Source organism: Narcine bancroftii, chromosome 12 (assembly GCF_036971445.1).
Source record: "Narcine bancroftii isolate sNarBan1 chromosome 12, sNarBan1.hap1, whole genome shotgun sequence".
Classification (NCBI taxonomy): Eukaryota; Metazoa; Chordata; class Chondrichthyes; order Torpediniformes; family Narcinidae; genus Narcine; species Narcine bancroftii.
Window position 1 is genome coordinate 63195992 of NC_091480.1, and position 21511 is coordinate 63217502.

The following is a 21511-nucleotide window of genomic DNA, read 5'->3' on the forward strand; positions in this document are numbered from 1 at the left end:
GAGCCCCTGCCACCCAAATAACCCAATTAACCTACAAGCCCCGGTATGTTTTTGGAGGGTGGGAGGAAACCGGAGCCCCTGGAGGAAAACCCACAAAGACAAGGGGAGAACGTGCAAACTCCTTAGTCAGTGCGGGATTTGAACCCAGTCGCTGGCGCTGTGAAGGCGTCGCGCTAACCGTGCTGCCCTGGTAAATGCTATTTACTTGGCTTTTTTTTGCTTGAATTCTGAAACTTAAAAAGGAACAAACCAAAACAGTTAATTTAGGTTTTGTTGCTAATTCGAAACATTTTATTGTTTGGATTTTTCTCCTTAGTGCTACTACAGTATTTTGAAAGCGAATGCTTGAAAAAAAAATGTTCTTTAAAGTTGCGAGGAGGTTAAAAGCTGTCAAGAAACATCCATTATTTGTCTAAAAAAGATGGGTAAGATTGATTGCTTCTTCTGCTGCATGTTCTTGTTGTGACCTTCATCTAATCACCAAATAGTGTAACCACCATCGGAACCTCCGGAAATCCAGTTGCCCTTTTTCTTGGTGAGGATCACGTTGCCACCCTGCATGGCTGCGATCTGAGCTGCGTTGGGAAGACAACCAGGTGGAGGTGGCTAAATCAGGAGAGAAAAGTAAAATGTGCGTTTAAATTGAACCAGCATTTCTTCGGCCCACCACGTTGTGTCGACCTATATATACTAAACAAAAGCTAAACTAAACCCTCCCGACCTCGTAACCCTCTATTTTTCTTGCATTCATGTGCATGTCTAAGAGGCTTTAATGTTTCACCCTCCACCATCATCCCCGGTAAGGCATTCCAGGCACCCACAACTCTCGGTGTAAAAAAAAACGCCCCTGATGACTCCCGTAAACTTCCCTCCCTACACTTTGTACAGATGTTCTCTCGTGTTTGCTACAACAGCCCTGGGTAAAAGGTACTGGCTGTCTACCTTATCTGTGCCCCTCATAATCTTCCAGGTGTCTATCAAGTAACCTCTCATCCTTCTACGCACCAAAGAGACTTGTTTCCCAATCCAGGCTACATCCTGGTAAATCTCCTCTGCCCCCTCTCCATAGCTTCCACATCCTTCCTATAATGAGGTGACCAGAACTGAACACAAAAATTTAGAGTTGCAACATTCCTGAACTCAATCCCCTGACTAATGAAGCCCAACATACCATCGGCCTTCTTAACTATACACCCAATGACTTGGCAACAAATTCCATAGATTTATCACCCTTTAGCTAAAGAAATCCTTCCACATCTCTGTTCTAAGCAGACGGCCTTCAGTCCTGAAGTTGTGCCCTCTTGTCCGAGACTCTCCGACTGTGGGAAACAACCTGTCCACGCCTTTCAACATTTGAAATGTTTTAATGAGATCATCCTCATTCTCCTAAATTCCAATGAGTACAGGCCAAGAGCTGTTAAACGCTCCTCCTATGACAACCCTTTAAATCCCGGAATCATCCTTGTGAACCTCCTCTGAACCCTCTCCAACGTCAGCACATCCTTTTTCAAACGAGGAGCCCAGAACTGCTCACAATGCTCCACGTGAGGTCTCACCAGTGCCTTATAAAGCCTCAACATCACATCCCTGCTCTCATACACTAGTCCTCTTTTACCCGCCCTCTCCAATGTAGGTGACGAGCGCTGCTTTTGTGGTGTCATCATTAGACGCTACTGACGCTTGACGCACGCTAGTGACGCGGCTGGGGGTGGGTGGAGAGTCGCTAGCGTGCATCAGACCTGCATACTACTGGCGCGGGAAGGATGGGGGGGGGGGCGGGTCTGACAGCGAGTGACAGCCATAACCATGTGGGTGGGGGGGGCACAGCACCTCACTTGGGGAGAGGGGGGCAATGCCCTTGGATGTCCTCCCTTGGTGCTGACCCTGATTTGCCTCCTTCCCCACCGACTCAACCTGCAAGCTTACCTTCAGGCCGCCCTGGCCGAGGTCCATTTGCATCTGGGAACTTTCAATGTTCTCCCCATTTAAACAATAGTCTGCCCGTTTATTTCCTCTCCCAAAGAGCATGACCGTACATTTTCCGTCATTCTATTTCATTATCTGCGAGGTTGTGGCTGTTTGATATTTGTTATATGTCATATTACACAAACATAAAACTTAAAAAACCTTGAAGCTAAAAACAGACACCACAAGATAATACTGCAGCACAACACCAGCTGTTCCAAATACTTACCGGGATATTAGCAGAAGCTCCAGCCCCAAACCTGGCACCTGCATCGTAGGCTCCTTCCATGAGCACAGTTGATTGCGGAGGGACGATTTGTGGGACAACATAGTACATCTGGGGCGTGGCTGGCCCCGATGGATTCCCTTGCATTGGGGCTGAGGCTGGCACATACATATCAACTGGATGGTTAGCATTCACGTGAGGTGGAACCTGGACATATCTTGGGGGCTGTTGAAGCTGAGATGGAAACAAATTATCATTTAATAACTTTGTCCAACACTGTTCAACATCTTCCCTTTGTTCTTGATGTTAAAGTCCTGTTTTAGTCAAAACACAGTAAATGCTGGAGGGGCTCAGCCAGTCTCGCAGCGTTCTATAAGAGGCAAAGATATAAAATTAACATTTCGTGCCTGAGGTATGAAGGAAAAGATACAAGATTCTGAATTAAAGACAAGAGTAGAATGGGAGGGGGGAGGTTTCTTCTCCAATGGAGAGACTGGATGCAGACTGGGCACCTCGTCGAGCACCTCAGCTCTGCCTGCCGCAAAGGCGTGGTTCTCCTGGTGGCCACCCACTTCAATTCCCCGCCTCATCCTTGCTGACATGTCTGTCTGTGGTCTCAGACTGAGACCACCCACAAATTGGTGGAACAACACCTCATCTTCCAACTGGGCGCCCTCCACAACCGGATGGCATTAACATCGACTTCTCTGGCTTTCGTTAACCCACCCCCATTGTCTCTCCGTTCCCTGTCTCCTTTTGCACAGACATGATCAATTCTACCTTGTCTCTTATCCCATCCAATTAACACCTTTAGTTGGTCTGGATTCTTCCCCCACTGTTTGAAGTCTGAGATTTCCTGCCTCTGCCTTTTCTGATTTTTCCTTGAAGAAGGGCTCAGGCCTGAAATGTCGGCAACATATTTTTGACTCCTATGGACACTGCAAAGACCGCCTGAGTTCCTCCAGCATTTCGGTGTATTTACTACAGTCACAGTGACTGCATCCTATCATGTTTCACTAAATCCATTTCCCCTCCTTGCTTTCCATAGGGATCAATCCTTCCGTGACTCCTTCGCCCATTCATCCCATCCTACCAATTTCCCATCCCTGCTGTACTTGCATTTACACCTCCTCTTACTATACAGGGAAGAGGGGAGGGGCAAACAGTCCTTCCAAGAAACACTTCACCCTTGAATCTGATGGGGTCGTCTACTGCATCCAGTGCTCCCAATGCAGCCTCCTTTACTGGACACAGACTGGGGGAAATAACTTTGTTGAGCACCTTTGCTCTGTCCACTGCAACAGCAGGGACTTTCCAGTGGCCAACCACACCCCACTGCCACACGGACGTATCTGTCCTTGGCCTCCTGTACTGCCAACTCATAAGTTGGAGGAATAAAACCTTATACCACATCTCGCACTCTCCAACCAGTCAGACCCCAATTTCCATTAACCCCTCCATTGGTCTAGGAGTCACATGATGGAGTAGTGGCCGGACGGAGAACTCCAGCCCTCTCCAGAAAAGTCGGAAAAAACAAAGGAAAACACAAAGGCACAAAAATAAAAATTAAAGTAAAGTGAGTATAAAGGTGGAAAGAAGATGGCGACGAAAAAAGAAAAATCGAAACCAACGGTAAGAGAGGAAGAGAAGACAACGGAAGAAGAAGGAGAAGGCCTTACCTGTTCGAAGAGGCCCGCGGTGGAGAGAGAAACCCGCTCCCTCAGGTCGGTAGAAAGTGGACTACAAAAATGGCTTGCTGAGCCGAGTAAAAGTGCGCAACCGCGCATGCAAAAAAACACACCGACGGGAGGGGTGACCAGCTGGGGAGTCGATCTCCACAGCCGGCAATGACAGCTGCAGAACAGCTGCAGCAAGAGGAGAATATAGAAGACAACGAAAACAAGAAAGAAGAGAAAAAAAGGACAACAAAGAAACAACAGATGGCCAACCCAGAGGAAGAAGAAGAGGAAGAGGAAGAGTACAGTGAAATAGAAGAAGAAGGGAAAGGCAAGACAAAGGATATACTTTCTCTTATTAAAGAATACATGGAGTCATTTAAAGAATGGCAAGCACAAGAATTTAATGATTTAAGAAGAAGAATAAACAATACAGAGGAGAAAATGAATAAAATAGATATGACCTTATCAGAAATGGGAAAAAGAATGGACAAGGTGGAAGAACGAGAAGCAGCAGTAGAAATGGAGGTAGAGGACTTAAAAAAGAAATTAGAGGAATCTAATAAAAAAGTTAAGGAGACACAAGAACTGTTAGCTCAGAAAATAGATATAATGGAAAATTATAACAGAAGAAATAACATAAAGATAGTGGGCCTTAAGGAAGATGAAGAAGGCAAGAATATGAGAGAGTTTATAAAAGATTGGATCCCCAGGATCCTAGGATGTCCACAACTACAGCAAGAAATGGAAATAGAAAGGGCACATAGAGCATTGGCCTTTAAACCACAACCACAACAAAAGCCAAGATCTATTTTAGTAAAATTCCTAAGATATACTACAAGAGAAAAGGTACTGGAGAAAACAATGGAAAAAGTAAGAGAGGGCAACAAGCCACTGGAGTACAAAGGGCAAAAAATCTTCATTTATCCAGATATAAGTTTTGAACTCCTGAAGAAGAGAAAGGAGTTCAATACAGCAAAGGCGATTTTATGGAAGAAAGGGTATAAATTTATACTAAAGCATCCAGCGGTATTGAAAATATTTATTCCAGGACAGCAAAACAGACTATTCTCGGATCCAGAGGAAGCACGAAAATTTGCAGAACAATTACAAAATAGACTGAGAGATGAAGACGTGTAACGAGAGTACAAAAGACTGCAAACTAAAAAGACACATAAGTTTTGAACTCCTGAAGAAGAGGAAGGAGTTCAATACATCGAAAACGATCTTATGGAAAAAAACTATTCTCGGATCCAGAGGAAGCAAGGAAATTTGCAGAACAACTACAAAACAAACAGAGAGATGAAGACATGTAATAACAGAAAAAATGACCACGATTTACATGTATGTGGGTAAAGAGGTATATGTGTGTATATGTATAATGTGCATACATGAATGTATCCGTATTTAGAGGAAAATATAGATAGTATAGTCAAGAATTAATAAGGGAAGGAAATGGAATAGAGGGAATAAGGAGGGAATTAAAAGAGTGACCTTTGTTACATATGAAAAGTGAAATCTTTTCTGGGGGGGGCTGGGGGGGGAGGAGTTACGGTCACTGCAAAATCAGCTGACGCTTGCGAGTGAATTCGCAAACCCAAATGGAGAGGGGAGATGTGGTTGTCCGACAAGGGATAAAGGACAACTCAGGAGGGGAAGGGGGGATTGGGGCTAAAGAAGTTTTAAATAGGAGAATAAGGAAAATGTTTGATGTTTTAGGAATGTTGTCTTATAAAGGGTTCAAAACAAGAAAACAGAAATGGATAAGAAGGAAAGGTAATGATGGAGAAACGGAAAGGGAAGATAAACAAAGTATAAAATGGCTACGTTGAACTATATGACTTTAAATATTAATGGAATACATAACCAAATTAAAAGGAAGAAACTGCTAAATTTACTGAAAAAAGAAAAAATTGATATAGCACTTGTGCAAGAAACACATTTAACTGAATTGGAGCACAAGAAATTAAAGAGAGATTGGGTAGGACATGTAACAGCAGCATCGTATAATTCAAAAGCAAGAGGAGTGGCTATATTAATTAGTAAAAATGTGCCATTTAAAATAAAAGAGGAAATAATAGATCCAGCAGGGAGATATGTAATGATAAAATGTCAGATATATTCGGAGTTTTGGAATCTACTCAATGTATATTCACCTAACGAAGAAGATCAAAAGTTTATGCAAGATATCTTTTTGAAGATAGCAGATACGCAGGGGAACATATTAATAGGAGGGGATTTCAACCTGAATTTGGATTCAAATATGGACAAAACAGGGAAAAAAATTAACAGAAAGAACAAAGTAACCAAATTTATAATTAAATCGATGCAAGAAATGCAACTTTTGGATATATGGAGGAAACAACACCCAAAGGAAAAGGAATATTCATATTACTTGGCTAGACATAAAACATACTCAAGAATAGACCTATTTTTGTTATCAGCTCGTATGCAAGATAGAGTAAAAAAACAGAATATAAAGCTAGAATACTATCGGACCATTCACCCTTAATATTGACAGTAAAGTTAGAGGACATCCCTCCAAGAATGTATAGATGGAGATTAAACCCCATGTTACTTAAAAGGCAGTATTTTAGAGAATTTATTGAAAAACAAATTAAAATGTATTTTGAAATAAATACGAAATCAGTGAAAGATAAGTTTATACTATGGGATGCAATGAAAGCATTCATTAGAGGGCAAATAATAAGTATGTAACCAAGATGAAGGACTATAATCAGGAAACAGAGCAGTTGGAAAGGGAAATAGTAAATATAGAAAAAGAATTAGCAATGAAGGAAGATACAACTAAAAGAAGAGAATTGGCAGATAAAAAAATAAAATATGAAACACTACAAACATATAAGGTGGAGAAGAACATAATGAAGACAAAACAGAAATATTATGAACTAGGTGAAAAAACGCACAAAATCTTAGCATGGCAGCTTAAGACAGAACAAGCTAAGAAAATGGTATTGGCATCAAGGAAAAAAGACAAACAAATTACATATAATCCAAAAGAAATTAAGGAAAACTTTAGAGAATTCTATGAACAATTATACCGAACTGAAAACGAAGGGAAAGAAGGGAAAATAGATGAATTTCTAACTAAAATTGAACTACCAAAACTACAAATAGAGGAACAAAATAAATTAACAGAGCCATTTGGAATAGTAGAAATACAAGAGATAATAAAAAAATTACCAAATAATAAGACACCAGGAGAGGATGGATTCCCAATAGAATTCTATAAAACATTTAAAGACTTATTAATTCCGCCCCTCCTGGAAGTAATCAACCAGATTGATAAAACACAAAGCTTACCAGATTCATGTAAAACAGCAATAATTACAGTAATACCAAAGACAGGGAAAGATCCACTCACACCAGCGTCATATAGACCAATATCTTTACTTAACACAGATTATAAGATAATAGCTAAACTATTAGCAAACAGATTAGCAGTGTATGTACCGAAAATGGTAAATCTAGACCAAACTGGATTTATCAAAAAAAAGACGCACAACAGACAATATTTGTAAATTTATTAACTTAATTCATGCAGTAGAAGGGAATAAAGCACCAACAGTAGCAGTTGCTTTAGACGCAGAGAAGGCCTTTGACAGAGTTGAATGGAATTATTTGTTCAAAGTATTGCAAAAATTCAGTTTACCGGAGAAGTATATTAATTGGATTAAAGCATTATATAAGGGACCATTGGCGAAAGTGACAGTAAATGGACATGTATCAAAGCAATTTAACTTAAGCAGGTCAACACGGCAGGGATGCCCACTATCACTTTTATTGTTTGCGTTAGCTATAGAACCACTAGCAGAATTGATAAGAACAGAAAATAATATAAAAGGGATAAAAATAAAAGACAAGGAATATAAAATCAGTTTATTTGCGGATGATGTTATAGTATACTTAACAGAACCAGAACTATCAATAAAAGAATTATATAAGAAATTGAAGGAATATGGAGAAGTGTCGGGTTACAAGATCAACGTAAATAAAAGTGAAGCAATGCCTATGAATAATGCAGATTTCTCAAAATTTAAGAAGGAATCACCATTTAGATGGCAAATGCAAGCAATAAGATACCTAGGTGTACAAATAAACAAAAAACTCGGCCAACTATATAAACTCAATTATTATCCACTAATGAAAAAATTACAGGACGATTTAGAGCATTGGAAAGATTTACCACTAACACTAATAGGAAGGATAAACTGTATTAAAATGAACATTTTTCCAAGGATATTATACCTATTTCAGGCATTGCCAATACAACTGACAGAGAAATTCTTCAAGGAGTTAAAGATAATAATAAGGAAATTTTTATGGAAAGGGGGGAAACCGAGGATAGCACTAGATAAATTAACAGAATGGTATAAACAAGGAGGCTTACAACTGCCAAACTTTAAAAATTATTATAGAGCCGCACAATTAAGATACCTATCAGATTTTTATCAAACAAGGGAAAAGCCAGATTGGACTAGATTAGAATTAGATAAAATAGGGGAAAAGATACCTGAACACATATTATATAAATGGGATGAAAATTTGGTACAACATAGAAGTTTTCCAGTATTACATCATCTACTCAATATTTGGAAGAAGATTCATGTAGAAAGAAATAAAACAAATTATCAATTACCAAGACTAATATTGACGCAAAACAAGTTACTCCCTTTTACAATAGATAACCTTTCCTTTAGAGAATGGGAGAAAAAAGGGATTAAAAGATTAGAAAATTGTTTTTCAGGAAATAGATTATTATCCTTTGAACAAATGAAAGATAAATACAATATAACTCAAGATACAGCGCTGGCATATTACCAATTGAGATCTTACTTGAAGGATAAATTAGGAAGCAGTTTGAGTTTGCCAGAGGGAAGTAACTTTGAATATGTGATTACAGATACAATGATAATCAAAAGATTTATAACAAATATGTATATTAAACTGCAAGAAAAGGAGAATGAGGAAACAAATGTTAAAACTAAACAAAAATGGGAACAAGATTTAAATATAAAGATAAAAAAGGAAACATGGGAGAAGTTATGCTCTGGAACGATGAGAAATACAATAAATACGAGGTTACGTATGATACAATATAACTGGATACACAGGCTATACATTACACCTCAAAAGTTAAATAAATGGGACCCAACAGTATCTGATAGATGTTTTCGATGTAAAAAAGAAATGGGAACAACAATTCATGCAAGCTGGACATGTGAGAAAGTAGAAAAATTTTGGGAAGATCTAAATCAGATATTAAATAAAATAACAGAAAACAATATACCAAAGAATCCAGAGATCTTCCTCCTAAGTTACATAAAAAACAAAGAATTTGGAATTGATTTGGAGAATGTACAAAAAAGATTTGTTAAGATAGTTCTAGCCGTAGCAAAAAAATGTATTATGTCAACCTGGAAATTGGAAGATAATTTGAAAATACAACAATGGTACATAGAAATGAATAAATGTATTCCATTAGAAAAAATAACATATAGTTTAAGAAATAATATTGAAATATTCGAACAAATATGGGAGCCTTACATTAAACATAAGAGCGAAAACCTACCGGGGACAATCACTACCTAAGTTAACGGAAGGAAAAGGAAATGAAAAGAATGGACTCAGTGGAATTTCTGGTGTATTTTTATTGAATGACAACATTGTCTGACTGGTTTAATGTATCCTAGATTTTATACCTTAAATGGACGGGAGGGGGGAGGTAGGGAGGGTGGGATGGGAGGAGGGTGGGGGGGGAGAAAATGGCACTGTATATGTGTGAAAAGGAAAAAGTGTGTATCATGGTCAATGTGATTTATGGTGTGAAAAATAAAAAATTTAAAAAATAAAAACCCCTCCATTGGTCTCTCGCTCTCCGTCATCCCTTTGTCTCCCTTTCTCCAGATCCCTAGGTCCTTCCTTTCCTTCTATCAGACAGCCATCTTTCTTAGCCCTCTGCCCTCTTCCACCATCACTTCTCAGCTGCTTCACCTCCCACCTGTGTCCACCTGCCACCTACCTGATTCACCCCCCCCCCCGCCCCCCCGTGCTCCTTCCCCTTCCCTCCCCACCTTCCCGTTCAGGCATCGTTCAGCAAACCTGAAGTAGGGCTCAGGCCCAAAACTACTGGAGTTCCGCAGGGATCTGTTCTGGGACGCCTCTCTTTGCGATTTTTATAAATGACCCAGATGAAGAGGTGGATGGATGGGTCAGTCAGTTTGTGGATGATACAGAGGTTGGAGGAGTTGTGGATGGTGCTGAAGGTTGTTGAAGGTTACAAAAGGAATATAGGATGCAGAGTTGGGCAGAAAAGTGGCAGATGGAGTTCAATCCGGATAAGTCTGAGGTGATGCATTTTGGAAGGACAAACCAGAGGCTGAGTACAGGGTTAATGGTTGGATACTTAACAATGTGGAGGAACAGAGGGATCTTGAAATCCAAGTCCGTACATCTCTCAAGGTCGCCGTGCAGGTCGATAGGCTAGTTAAGAAGGCTTATGGGATGCTGGGCTTCATTAATTGGGGATTGAGTTCAAGAGTAGAGAGGTCATGTTGCAGCTCTACAAATCTCTGGTGAGACCACACTTCGAGTATTGTGTTCAGTTCTGGTCACCTCATTATAGGAAGGATGTGGAAGCTATGGAGAGGGTCCAGAGGAGGTTTATCAGGATGTTGCCTGGATTGGAAAATAAGTCTTAATGAGTCAAGATTAGCAGAGATAGGACTTTTCTCTTTGGAGCGAAGAAGAATGAGAGGAGATTTGGTAGAGATCTACACAATTCTGAGAGGCATAAATAAGGTGGACAGTCAGCACCTTTCTCCCAGGGTGGGAGTAGCAACCACCAGAGGACTAATGTACAATGTGAAGGGAGGAAAGTTTTGGGGAAATGTCAGGGATAAGTTTTTTTAAAAAAATAAACAGAGAGTTGTGGGTGCCTGGAATGCCTGACCAGGGATGGTGGTGGAGGCTGGAACATTTGGGGCATTTAAGAGACTCTTAGACAGACACATGGATGAAAGAAAAATAGAGTTACAGGGTAGGGAGGGTTTAGTTTTTTTTAAGGTTGTATAGGTCAGCATAGCATCGAGAGCTGAAGGGCCTGTACTGTGCTGTAATGCTTTCTGTTAATACCCATCTTTTTGGGTTCTCTCAAGAATGATAAATTCAGCAGAACTTCAGAACTAAGTCCATGGCCACCTGCCAACTGAAATGAAGACTCCATCTGACACAAAAAAAGATTAACATCTCACCTCAGTGCCTCCTGTGAATGACAGTGTCAGAGAAGGGATTTGCTCAGTTGTATGCTATTTTGAAAGGTATAAACTTGCATTTGATTCTGCAGAAACACCCTCATATTTCAACAGACAATGAATTTGTGGTCTGGAGGGGCCAGTCAAGAAATGAGTTGCTCACCACCAACACCAGGGGCACATCTCCTCTCATTAGAGAGAGAGAGAGAGAGAGAGAGAGAGAGAGAGAGAGAGAGAGAGAGAGAGAGAGAGAGAGAGAGAGAGAGAGAGAGAGAGTGAGAAAGAAACAAAGCAGGTGAATTATCTCCAAGTATTGGATTTCCCTGCTCAGAACACATTATCCTCATCCAGTCAAATGCTCAGATTAACATGACGAGTTTAAGCATTTTAATCACTCAGATTGTGCAGCATAGAAAAAACAACATATAACATGATCCATCTTGTTATAATGTCCATGCTGAACAAAGAAACCACTGCATGTTTCCATAACGACCTTCCCCTATACAAGGGCATATCTACGGAGAATAGCGCCTGTAGAAGGGGTGGCCAACCTTTTACGTTCCACGTGTCAAAATACACAGGAACTAGGAGGTCTCACCACATTGTGTTGGTCTGGATTCCTCCCCCAGCCGGCACTGTCTAAATTCTGAGACTTTCTGAGATTTCCTGCTTCTGCCTATTCCTTGAAGAAAGGCTCGGCCCTGAAACGTCGGCAACATATCTTTGCTTTTTGCGGACGCTGAAAAGACCAGCTGAGTACCTCCAGTATTTTGGTGTGTTTTTAACTACAATCACAGAGTCTGCAGACTTTTGTATTTCATTCTTAGCCCACTGCTCCACTCACTAAACACCCTTGACTGTGTGGCCAGGCACAATTCTACAAATTTGCAGATGACAACTCGGTCGTCGGCAGAATCACAGTCGGCGAAGAGGAGTGAGATAGATTAGCGAGTTGAGTGGGGTCACAACAACCACCACGTACTTGAAGTTAGCAAAATTTAGGAGCTGATTGTGGACTTCAGAAAGGGGAAGTCAGGAGGACACAATCCAGTCCTCATCTAGGGGTCAGCAGTGGAGAGGGTTAAGAACTTCAAATTCCTGGGTGTGTCAACATCTCTGAGGATCTGTCCTGAGGCCTCCACATTGATGCAACCGTGAAGAAGGCTCACCAGCGGCTAGACTTCGTGAGGAGTTTGAGGATATTTGGTTCCTCACCAAAGACATTTGCAAATTTCTACAGGTGGACCGTGGAGAGCATTCTGACTCATTGCATCACTGTCTGGTATGGAGGTGCCAATGCTCAGGATAGGAACAGTCTACAGAGAGTTGTGAACTTGGTCAGCACAATCATGGGCACCAGACATCACTCCATTAAGGACTCTACATGAGGTAGTGTCTTAAGAAATCAGCCTCTATCCTCGAAGACTCAAAGACCCCTCTTCTCTCTGCTACCATCGGGGGGGGGGGGGGGGGGGGGGGGGGAAGGTACAGGAGCCTAAAGATGAGCACTCAGTGGCACGAGGACAGCTTCTTCCCCTCTGCCATCAGATTCCTGAATGATCAATGAACCAAAGACACTGCCTCACTTTGTCTTCTTTTGCACTCATTTATTTTTGATTTGTAGGAATATCTGCACCTTTATTGCTGCCGCAAAACAACAAATTTTGTGACACATTCACGACAATAAATTCTGATTCTGCATCAATTGGTGGTGCTGCATTCTAAGCACCGTTCCCTCTAAGCTGCGCATGCTCACAGGCTTTGCAACCAGCGCACAAAGGAAATTAATGTGCACACAAAAGGTGAGTGACCTAAAATAATGTAGTGATTAATAATTATACTTCGTAGAATACAATTCTACGTGTATTATATTAAAACATGCCAATACAATTTGATTCGCCACAAGAGAGACAGGCTGTGCTAAATTTCAAGTTCACATTTGCAAGCATTCAGTGCGCACATGCTTTTGTAACTGGGAATTTGAAAAAATTTGCACAATGAAAGATTTTTGCTAAAAATTAGAGGGAGTTGCAGCTTATGTCGGGTGAATCTTGGATACAGATGTACACATGGGAGGGAGATGCATGTTTTGGGAATGAGGAGCAGAGAAAGTGATTGCTATTACCTATAAATACAGACAGATACAGACATTCAGCAATACCTGTTCCCCTCAAATTAGCCTCCATTTCCTCCTAGTTGGGAGGAAACCAATTAATTTTCCAAAATTTGTTCAATATTCCTTTATTGTAGAAAACAGGTGTAATATTACACAAAATTTACTTTGTCTGAGGTAGAAATTGCCCGGTGCCCCTTACAGACAGGGAAAGAGAAGCAAAAGAGAGTCCCCCCAGAGACACTGTGTGTCTGTGGATTCGGCAGCGCTTCCCGCAGCCCCACAGACTTGGGTCCAAATCATCGGCAGCCCGAGCTCCAGATGCGAACCGCCGACCCGATCAGGAAGCCTCCACCGCCTGGTTACATCCCGGTTCCAATACCTGGTGCCCCTTCAGCCAGTCTCCAGCGGTCCGCAGTCTGGCGATGCCTGAGTGCATTTTTTAGCCGCAGAGCCCCTTGCAGGTCCGTCGCCATAGTCACCATCCCGTGGGTGAATTTGTCTGCTTCTCCATCTCAAACGGGGGGTGGGGGGAGGGATGTCCAGATTTTCTGGTGCCCTCCGATGGTCCTCTGCTTCCCCGGAGTCTGCAACCCCTCAAGGCCGCTGCCAATCACAGGCACCGCCCTCTCGGGCACAGACCCCACAGTCACAGGATTTTAAAATAAAACCACCGTTGGCTCCTTTAACAGGCCGCTTAAAACCTGTACGCCCCATTGGGAGTTGGACTGGGTGGTTGGACCCCGGAGAGCAGCACTGTGTCTCCTCTCCCGGCTCCCTTTGGGTCCGCACCAGGGTAGCGCCCCGATTTTTGTTTTGTTGTTGAAGTTGACACTCTTTGTATATCGAAAAATGAGCTAGAATTGCCATTAGGATGTCAAAGTTCACACAAACCTGGTCACACACCTCTGCATAAGATGGAGGGGGTTCAGTGTAAGGTGGTGGTTGAGGAAATTGAACACCAGGCACACACTGGGCCTGAACCATCATCTGTCGAGGATAACTTGATGGCCAAGGGTGTGCACCTAAAATAAAATGGAGACAGGAGAAAAAGATATTCAATTGCGAACATTAAGATTTTACTCTTGAACAGATAACGTCTCAACCTCAACCCCTTCTTTTTGCAGGTAATGGGGAAATCGCACATCAATGAAGCTAGCACATACTGTACCATTAATTTGGTACAGTAACACGCCCTCCTGAAGGTATGTTTTTTGGAGGGCTGGAAGCAACCAGAACGCCCGGAGGAAACCTATGCAGGTCACGGGAGAATGTACAAAATCCTTACACCCAGTGCCGGATTCGAACCCCGGCTGCTGGCGCTGTCATAGCGTTGTGCTAACCGTGTTGCCCCCAAATGAGGAGCAATTGAAAGAAACTGGTAGAAATTTCCCCAGACCACACGGGAAAAATAGCAAAGGTTACAAACACAATTATCAGCGGTATTTCAAGAGTTTCAAGTTTATTATCGTCTGATTGTACAAGTACAACCTGACGAAACAGCGTTCTCTGGTCCTCGGTGCAAAAAACATGCAGACACACAACCAGATGTAGCACACAAACAGACAATATACACACAGGACAAATATCCATGTATATGCTATATGTGGATTGTGGAGGAACACGTGGCCTCCTTGTCTGGAATGTGTAGATTGTGGATGGTCACGTGACCTCCTTGTCTGAAACTTATTCGGAAGTCACATCACATGCCAATCAAGGTTGGACTCCGGCCACCTAGTTAGTGCACACCTTCCCATTGGCTCATTTAAATGACTCAGTGTCATCATTGGCCAGACGCCCAGCTCAGAACAGTATGAAACATTTCCTCTTGGTCTTGTGGTCCAAGCCCCGGACATCGCTCCACACCAGGTCGCTACTGTGGACATCGCTGGAGGAGTCACGGGTAAGGTGTGCACTACACTGAAGCTGAGCTGTAGTACTGCGATAGATCAGTGCTTGCAGAGAGCCGCACCCCCATTGGTACAGGGAATCAGGAGTGTGTTTGAAAGTCCCTCTTTGTAGAGTGCATTCACGTGTAGAAAATAAGTGGCCACTGGTATCAGAGTCCAACTTGGGTCTGATGTGAATACAGGCAGTCCCCGGGTTATGAACGTCCAGGTCACGAACAACTCATACATACAAATGGGCTGTTCCCCAAATCACGCATGTACAAATTTGTTACCTCATGAACGCTAAATAAGAACCATAAGAATCTGTTCCGCCTTACGTACAAATTTGACTTATGGACAGACCCAGGTAACAGAACTCAATCGTAACCTGAGGACTGCCTGTATCTATAATAGTTGTTTAGTAGTAATTAAGTATTGTTTGACTTTCTCCCATTTGTCCTCTGTGTGTTCAATAAAGTTACCTGTAATTGTAACACCTGTGTCCAGAATTGTCTCTCTGTGAACCCACCGAACCTGATACTTTCCAAACACAATAGTATAAAAATGAATAATTATTGTTTTGTAAATACAAAAGCCTCGGAGGGTGAGTGTGAGCAGCTCCTTTGGTCGTTCACATTCTCACTGCCCGTGGGAAGCTGTTCCTCAGCCTGGTGGTGCTGGCTCTGATCCTCCTGTATCCTCCCAAGGGGAGCAGCTGAAAGATGCGGAGTGGAAGGGGTCCTCAACAATCTTCAGCAACTTCCACAGATGCAGCATCCAAAGTCTCCTGTCAGGGTGCATCACTCTCCAGGTGCAGGAGCTGCTCTTACCCACAACTGCAAGAAACTGCAGAGAGTTGTGAACACAGCTTGGACCACTAAACCACCCCTCCCCCCGCCCCACCCACAAACGACTCCCTTTGCCCCATGCTGTTGCGGAAAAGCAAGATCCAAGATTCCTTTATTGTCATGTAATTAAAAACAGGTGTAATATTACACAAACTTCCCTTTAGTCTGCTGTAAGGCAGACAAAGATTAGCTAGTTTTAAAAATGGAATTTATCACAATATTTGCACCTGTGATGCTGCCACAAAACAACAAATTTTGTGACATGTTCATGACAATAAATTCTGATTCTGACTTCTACCTCTTCCTCCGGTAGCTCATTCCACTTACCCACCACCTTCTGTGTGAAAAATTAAACCCTCAGGTCCGCCTCTCATCTCAAGTCAAGGGCTTGTCGTCACCATGGGCAAACGACTATCAATCTCTATACATCTCACCATTCCAAGCCCCATCCCTTCAGTCTTCTCAGCTCCAGGGGAAAAAGTCCCAGCCTATTCAGTTCTCCATTATAATTCAAGCCCTCCAGTCTTAATAACATTCTTGTGAATCTTTTCTGCACCCATTCCACCTTAAAGATAATCTTTCCTGTAACTCAGTGACCAGAACCATGGTGGGAGAATCCAGGTCAAGAGGGTACAACTTTAGGATTGAAGGGTGGTCCTCTTAGGACAGAGATACAGAGGAATTTCTTCAGCTAGAGGGGGGTGAATCTGTGGAATTTGTTGCCGCAGGCAGCTGTTGAGGCCAGGTCATTGTGTATATCTAAGGCAGAGATTGATATGTCTCTTGGTTAGCCAGGGCATTAAAGGGAGATGTTTGTTAACTCGGCCTGAGACATCATAGGTCCCAGACTTCACTCCATCGAGGACATTAACATGAGGCGGTGTCCTTAAAGACCCCCACCACCCAGGTCATGCCCTCTTCACCCTGCTACCATTGGGGAAAAGGTACAGGAACCTGAAGACGAGCACTCAGCAGCACAAGGACAGCTTCTTCCCCCTCCGCCATCAGATTCCTGAATGATCAATGAACCAGAGACACTGCCTTATTTCTCATGCACTATTATTATTTTTTTATATTGTTGCTGTAAGATGTTTGCCCTGTGACGCCTCCGCAAAACACCAAATTTTGTGATTTGTTCAAGACAATAAATTCTGATTCTGAAGATTGGGCAGTGGGGCTGAGTGGGAAGATAGATCAGTCCATGATTAAATGGTGGGGCAGCATCGATGGGCTGAATAGCCTATTTCTGCACCTGTGCATGTCTTATTGTCTTACTCGGTCCTGGCCTTTCTAAATGCATGTGGATCCTGACTCCGAGAATCCCCTCCAGTATCGTATCCATGACTGACATGGAACTTAGCAGCCTGTAGTTCCCTTGCTTGTTCTCGTGGCCTTTCTTAAATAAAGGCATAGCATTAGCCACCCTTCAGCCTTCCAGCGCCTCACCCGTGACTAACAAAGATACAAATATCCTCGTCTGGGGTCCTACAATTTTTCCCTAAACTTTCTACAATTTATACAGAACGAACCAATGTTCTGCATCGAAGGACAAATCACAGTAAAAGATGCTGCAGTTTCACAACTGGAAACATGGCTGTGGCTACAGAGGGTTGTGAACTCAGTCTTCCCTCCATCTCTAAGAGGTGCATCTCAAGAAAGCAGCCTCGATCCTATCGGACCCCCAGCACCGTGCCTTCTTCACTCTGCTACCACCAGTCAGGAAGGAGGTGCGGGAGCCTGAAGACGAAGACCCAGTATTGCAAAAAAAAAAAATTCGGGTTCCTGAAAGGACGCATCTACAGAAAATAGCGCCTATGGCAGGGGGTGGCCAAACTTTTACATTCCACATGTCAAAATAAAGGAGGTCTCGTTAGAGCGGGCCTCGGTGGCCGCCACGTTATATTTGGCTTGGCCTTTTAATAAGTTGAGAGCGAACGGGAGGATGAAGCGGAAATGAAAGAGGTGCGAGTTCTTTGTATTTCGAGGGAGGTGATAGCGCTGGCTGGAGGGTGGGGGCCTCCATCTAGGTGAATTGGGCCTCCGTCTACGCTGATCATGCCTCCTTCAATATGCTACTTCTAGTCATCGGGGGAGGTTCGGGGACCACCGGGGGCCTGGGGTGGTGAAGGAGACCACTGGGGGCAGAAACTGCTCAGTGCCGCCTCCCCTTCAAGTGGTACCCAGGGCACCTGGTACACCCTAGATACCCCCCCCGCCTCACTTTTTCCCTCTACCTTTCCACTAATAATTTAATTTTAAATAATGTATTTAAGGAAATGTAATTTATAGCAGTTTTTGCACCTGTAATGTACAATACTGCTGCCACAAAACACATTTCATCACACATGTTTATGACAATAACCTCGATTCAAAAGCCACATTTAATTTTTTTGAATTTTAAATTTAGACATACAGTATACATCCCCTGCCGCCCAATTACACCCCATTGACCTACAACCCCTGGTACATTTCGAACGGTGGGAGGAAACCAGAGCCCCCAGGGTAATCCCCCGCAGACACGGGGAGAAGGTACAAACTCCGGACAGACAGCGCTGTGACATCATCACAGATACAACACATTCCTTTCTTCTTTTTTTTAATTTTTTTATTTTTCACATCATAAATCACATTAGCCATGATACACACTTTTTCCTTTTCACACATATACAGTGACATTTTCTCCCCCCATCCTCCCTCCTCCCAACCCACCCCCCAACACCCCCCCTCCCATTCATTTAAGGTATACAATCTAGGATACATTAAACCAGTCAGACAATGTTGTCACTCAACAAAAATACACCAGAAATTCTACTGAGTCCATTCTTTTCATTCCTTCTCCTTCCATCAACTTAGGTAATGATTGTCCCCGGTAGGTTTTCGCTATTGTATTTAATGTAAGGCTCCCATATTTGTTCGAATATTTCAATATTATTTCTTAAACTATATATTATTTTTTCTAATGGAATACATTTATTCATTTCCATATACCATTGTTGTATTTTCAGATTATCTTCCAATTTCCAGGTTGACATAATACATTTTTTTGCTATGGCTAGAGCTATCTTAACAAATCTTTTTTGTGCATCCTCCAAATCAATTCCAAATTCTTTGTTTTTTATGTTACTTAGGAGAAAGATCTCTGGATTCTTTGGTATATTGATTTCTGTTATTTTATTTAATATCTGATTGAGATCTTCCCAAAATTTTTCTACTTTCTCACATGTCCAGATTGCATGAATTGTTGTTCCCATTTCTTTTTTACATCGAAAACATCTATCAGATACTGTTGGGTCCCATTTATTTAACTTTTGAGGTGTAATGTATAGTCTGTGTATCCAGTTATATTGTATCATACGTAGCCTCGTATTTATTGTATTTCTCATCGTTCCAGAACATAATTTCTCCCATGTTTCCTTTTTTATCTTTATATTTAAATCTTGTTCCCATTTTTGTTTAGTTTTACCATTTGTTTCCTCATTCTCCTTTTCTTGCAGTTTAATATACATATTTGTTATAAATCTTTTGATTAACATTGTATCTGTAATCACATATTCAAGGTTACTTCCCTCTGGCAAACTCAAACGGCTTCCTAATTTATCCTTCAAGTAGGATCTCAATTGGTAATATGCCAGTGCTGTATCTCCAGTTATATTATACTTATCTCTCATTTGTTCAAAGGATAAGAATCTATTTCCTGAAAAACAATTTTCTATTCTTTTAATCCCTTTTTTTTCCCATTCTCTAAAGGAAAGGTTATCTATTGTAAAAGGGAGTAACTTGTTTTGCGTCAATATTAGTTTTGGTAATTGTTAATTTGTTTTATTTCTTTCTACATGAATCTTCTTCCAAATATTGAGGAGATGATGTAATACTGGAAAACTTCTATGTTGTACCAATTTTTCATCCCATTTATATAATATGTGTTCAGGTATCTTTTCCCCTATTTTATCTAATTCTAATCTCGTCCAGTCTGGTTTTTCCCTTGTTTGATAAAAATCTGATAGGTATCTTAATTGTGCGGCTCTATAATAATTTTTAAAGTTTGGCAGTTGTAAGCCTCCTTCTTTATACCATTCTGTTAATTTATCTAGTGCTATCCTCGGTTTCCCCCCTCTCCATAAAAATTTCCTTATTATTTTCTTTAACTCCTTGAAGAATTTTTCTGTCAGTTGTATTGGCAATGCCTGAAATAAGTATAATATCCTTGGAAAAATGTTCATTTTAATACAGTTTATCCTTCCTATTAGTGTTAGTGGCAAATCTTTCCAATGCTCTAAATCGTCCTGTAATTTTTTCATTAGTGGATAATAATTGAGTTTATATAGTTGGCCGAGATTTTTGTTTATTTGTACACTTAGGTATCTTATTGCCTGCATTTGCTATCTAAATGGAGATTCCTTCTTAAATTTTGAGAAATCCGCATTATTCATAGGCATTGCTTCACTTTTATTTACGTTTATCCTGTAACCCAACACTTCTCCATATTCCTTCAATTTCTTATATAATTCTTCTATTGATAGTTCTGGTTCTGTTAAGTACACTATAACATCATCCGCAAATAGACTGATTTTATATTCCTTGTCTTTTATTTTTATTCCTTTTATATTATTATCTATTCTTATCAATTCTGCTAGTGGTTCTATAGCTAACGCAAACAATAAAGGTGATAGTGGGCATCCCTGCCGCGTTGACCTGCTTAAGTTAAATTGCTTTGATACATGTCCATTTACTGTCACTTTCGCTAACGGTCCCTTATATAATGCTTTAATCCAATTAATATACTTCTCCGGTAAACTGAATTTTTGCAATACTTTGAACAAATAATTCCATTCTACTCTGTCAAAGGCCTTCTCTGCGTCTAAAGTAACTGCTACTGTTGGTGCTTTATTTCCTTCTACTGCATGAATTAAGTTAATAAATTTACAAATATTGTCTGTTGTGCGTCTTTTTTTGATAAATCCAGTTTGGTCTAAATTTACCATTTTCGGTACATGCTCTGCTAATCTGTTTGCTAATAGTTTAGCTATTATCTTATAATCTGTGTTTAGTTCAGATATTGGTCTATATGACGCTGGTGAGAGTGGATCTTTCCCTTGCTTTAGTATTACTGTAATTATTGCTGTTTTACATGAATCTGGTAAGCTTTGTGTTTCATCAATCTGGTTGATTACATCCAGGAGGGGCGGAATTAATAAGTCTTTAAATGTTTTGTAGAATTCTATTGGGAATCCATCCTCTCCTGGTGTCTTATTATTTGGTAATTTTTTTATTATCTCTTGTATTTCTACTGTTCCAAATGGTTCTGTTAATTTATTTTGTTCCTCTATTTGTAGTTCTGGTAGTTCAATTTTAGTCAGAAATTCATCTATTTTCCCTTCTTTCCCTTCGTTTTCAGTTCGGTATAATTGTTCATAGAATTCTCTAAAGTTTTCCTTAATTTCTTTTGGATTATATGTAATTTGTTTGTCTTTTTTCCTTGATGCCAATACCATTTTCTTAGCTTGTTCTGTCTTAAGCTGC

General features: G+C 41.2%; 1 protein-coding gene across 3 annotated transcripts in view; it reads right to left on the bottom strand.

Moving 5' to 3' along the window:
• Window positions 1-262: 262 nt before the first annotated feature.
• The window catches only part of dazap2 (DAZ associated protein 2), a 28097-nt gene continuing 6848 nt past the window's right edge, over window positions 263-21511 (bottom strand). Inside the window, exons 2-5 of one of the 3 annotated variants that reach the window (XM_069906421.1) lie at window positions 15626-15989; window positions 14149-14279; window positions 2195-2425; window positions 263-606 (exon numbers count right to left, since the gene is read on the bottom strand). In XM_069906421.1, the coding sequence (XP_069762522.1) occupies window positions 478-606; window positions 2195-2425; window positions 14149-14244 (456 nt within the window). In that variant the 5' untranslated portion in view covers window positions 14245-14279; window positions 15626-15989 and the 3' untranslated portion in view covers window positions 263-477. The remainder of the gene's footprint in view (window positions 607-2194; window positions 2426-14148; window positions 14280-15625; window positions 15990-21511) is intronic. The other 2 variants (XM_069906420.1, XM_069906419.1) reach the window with 2 other exon arrangements.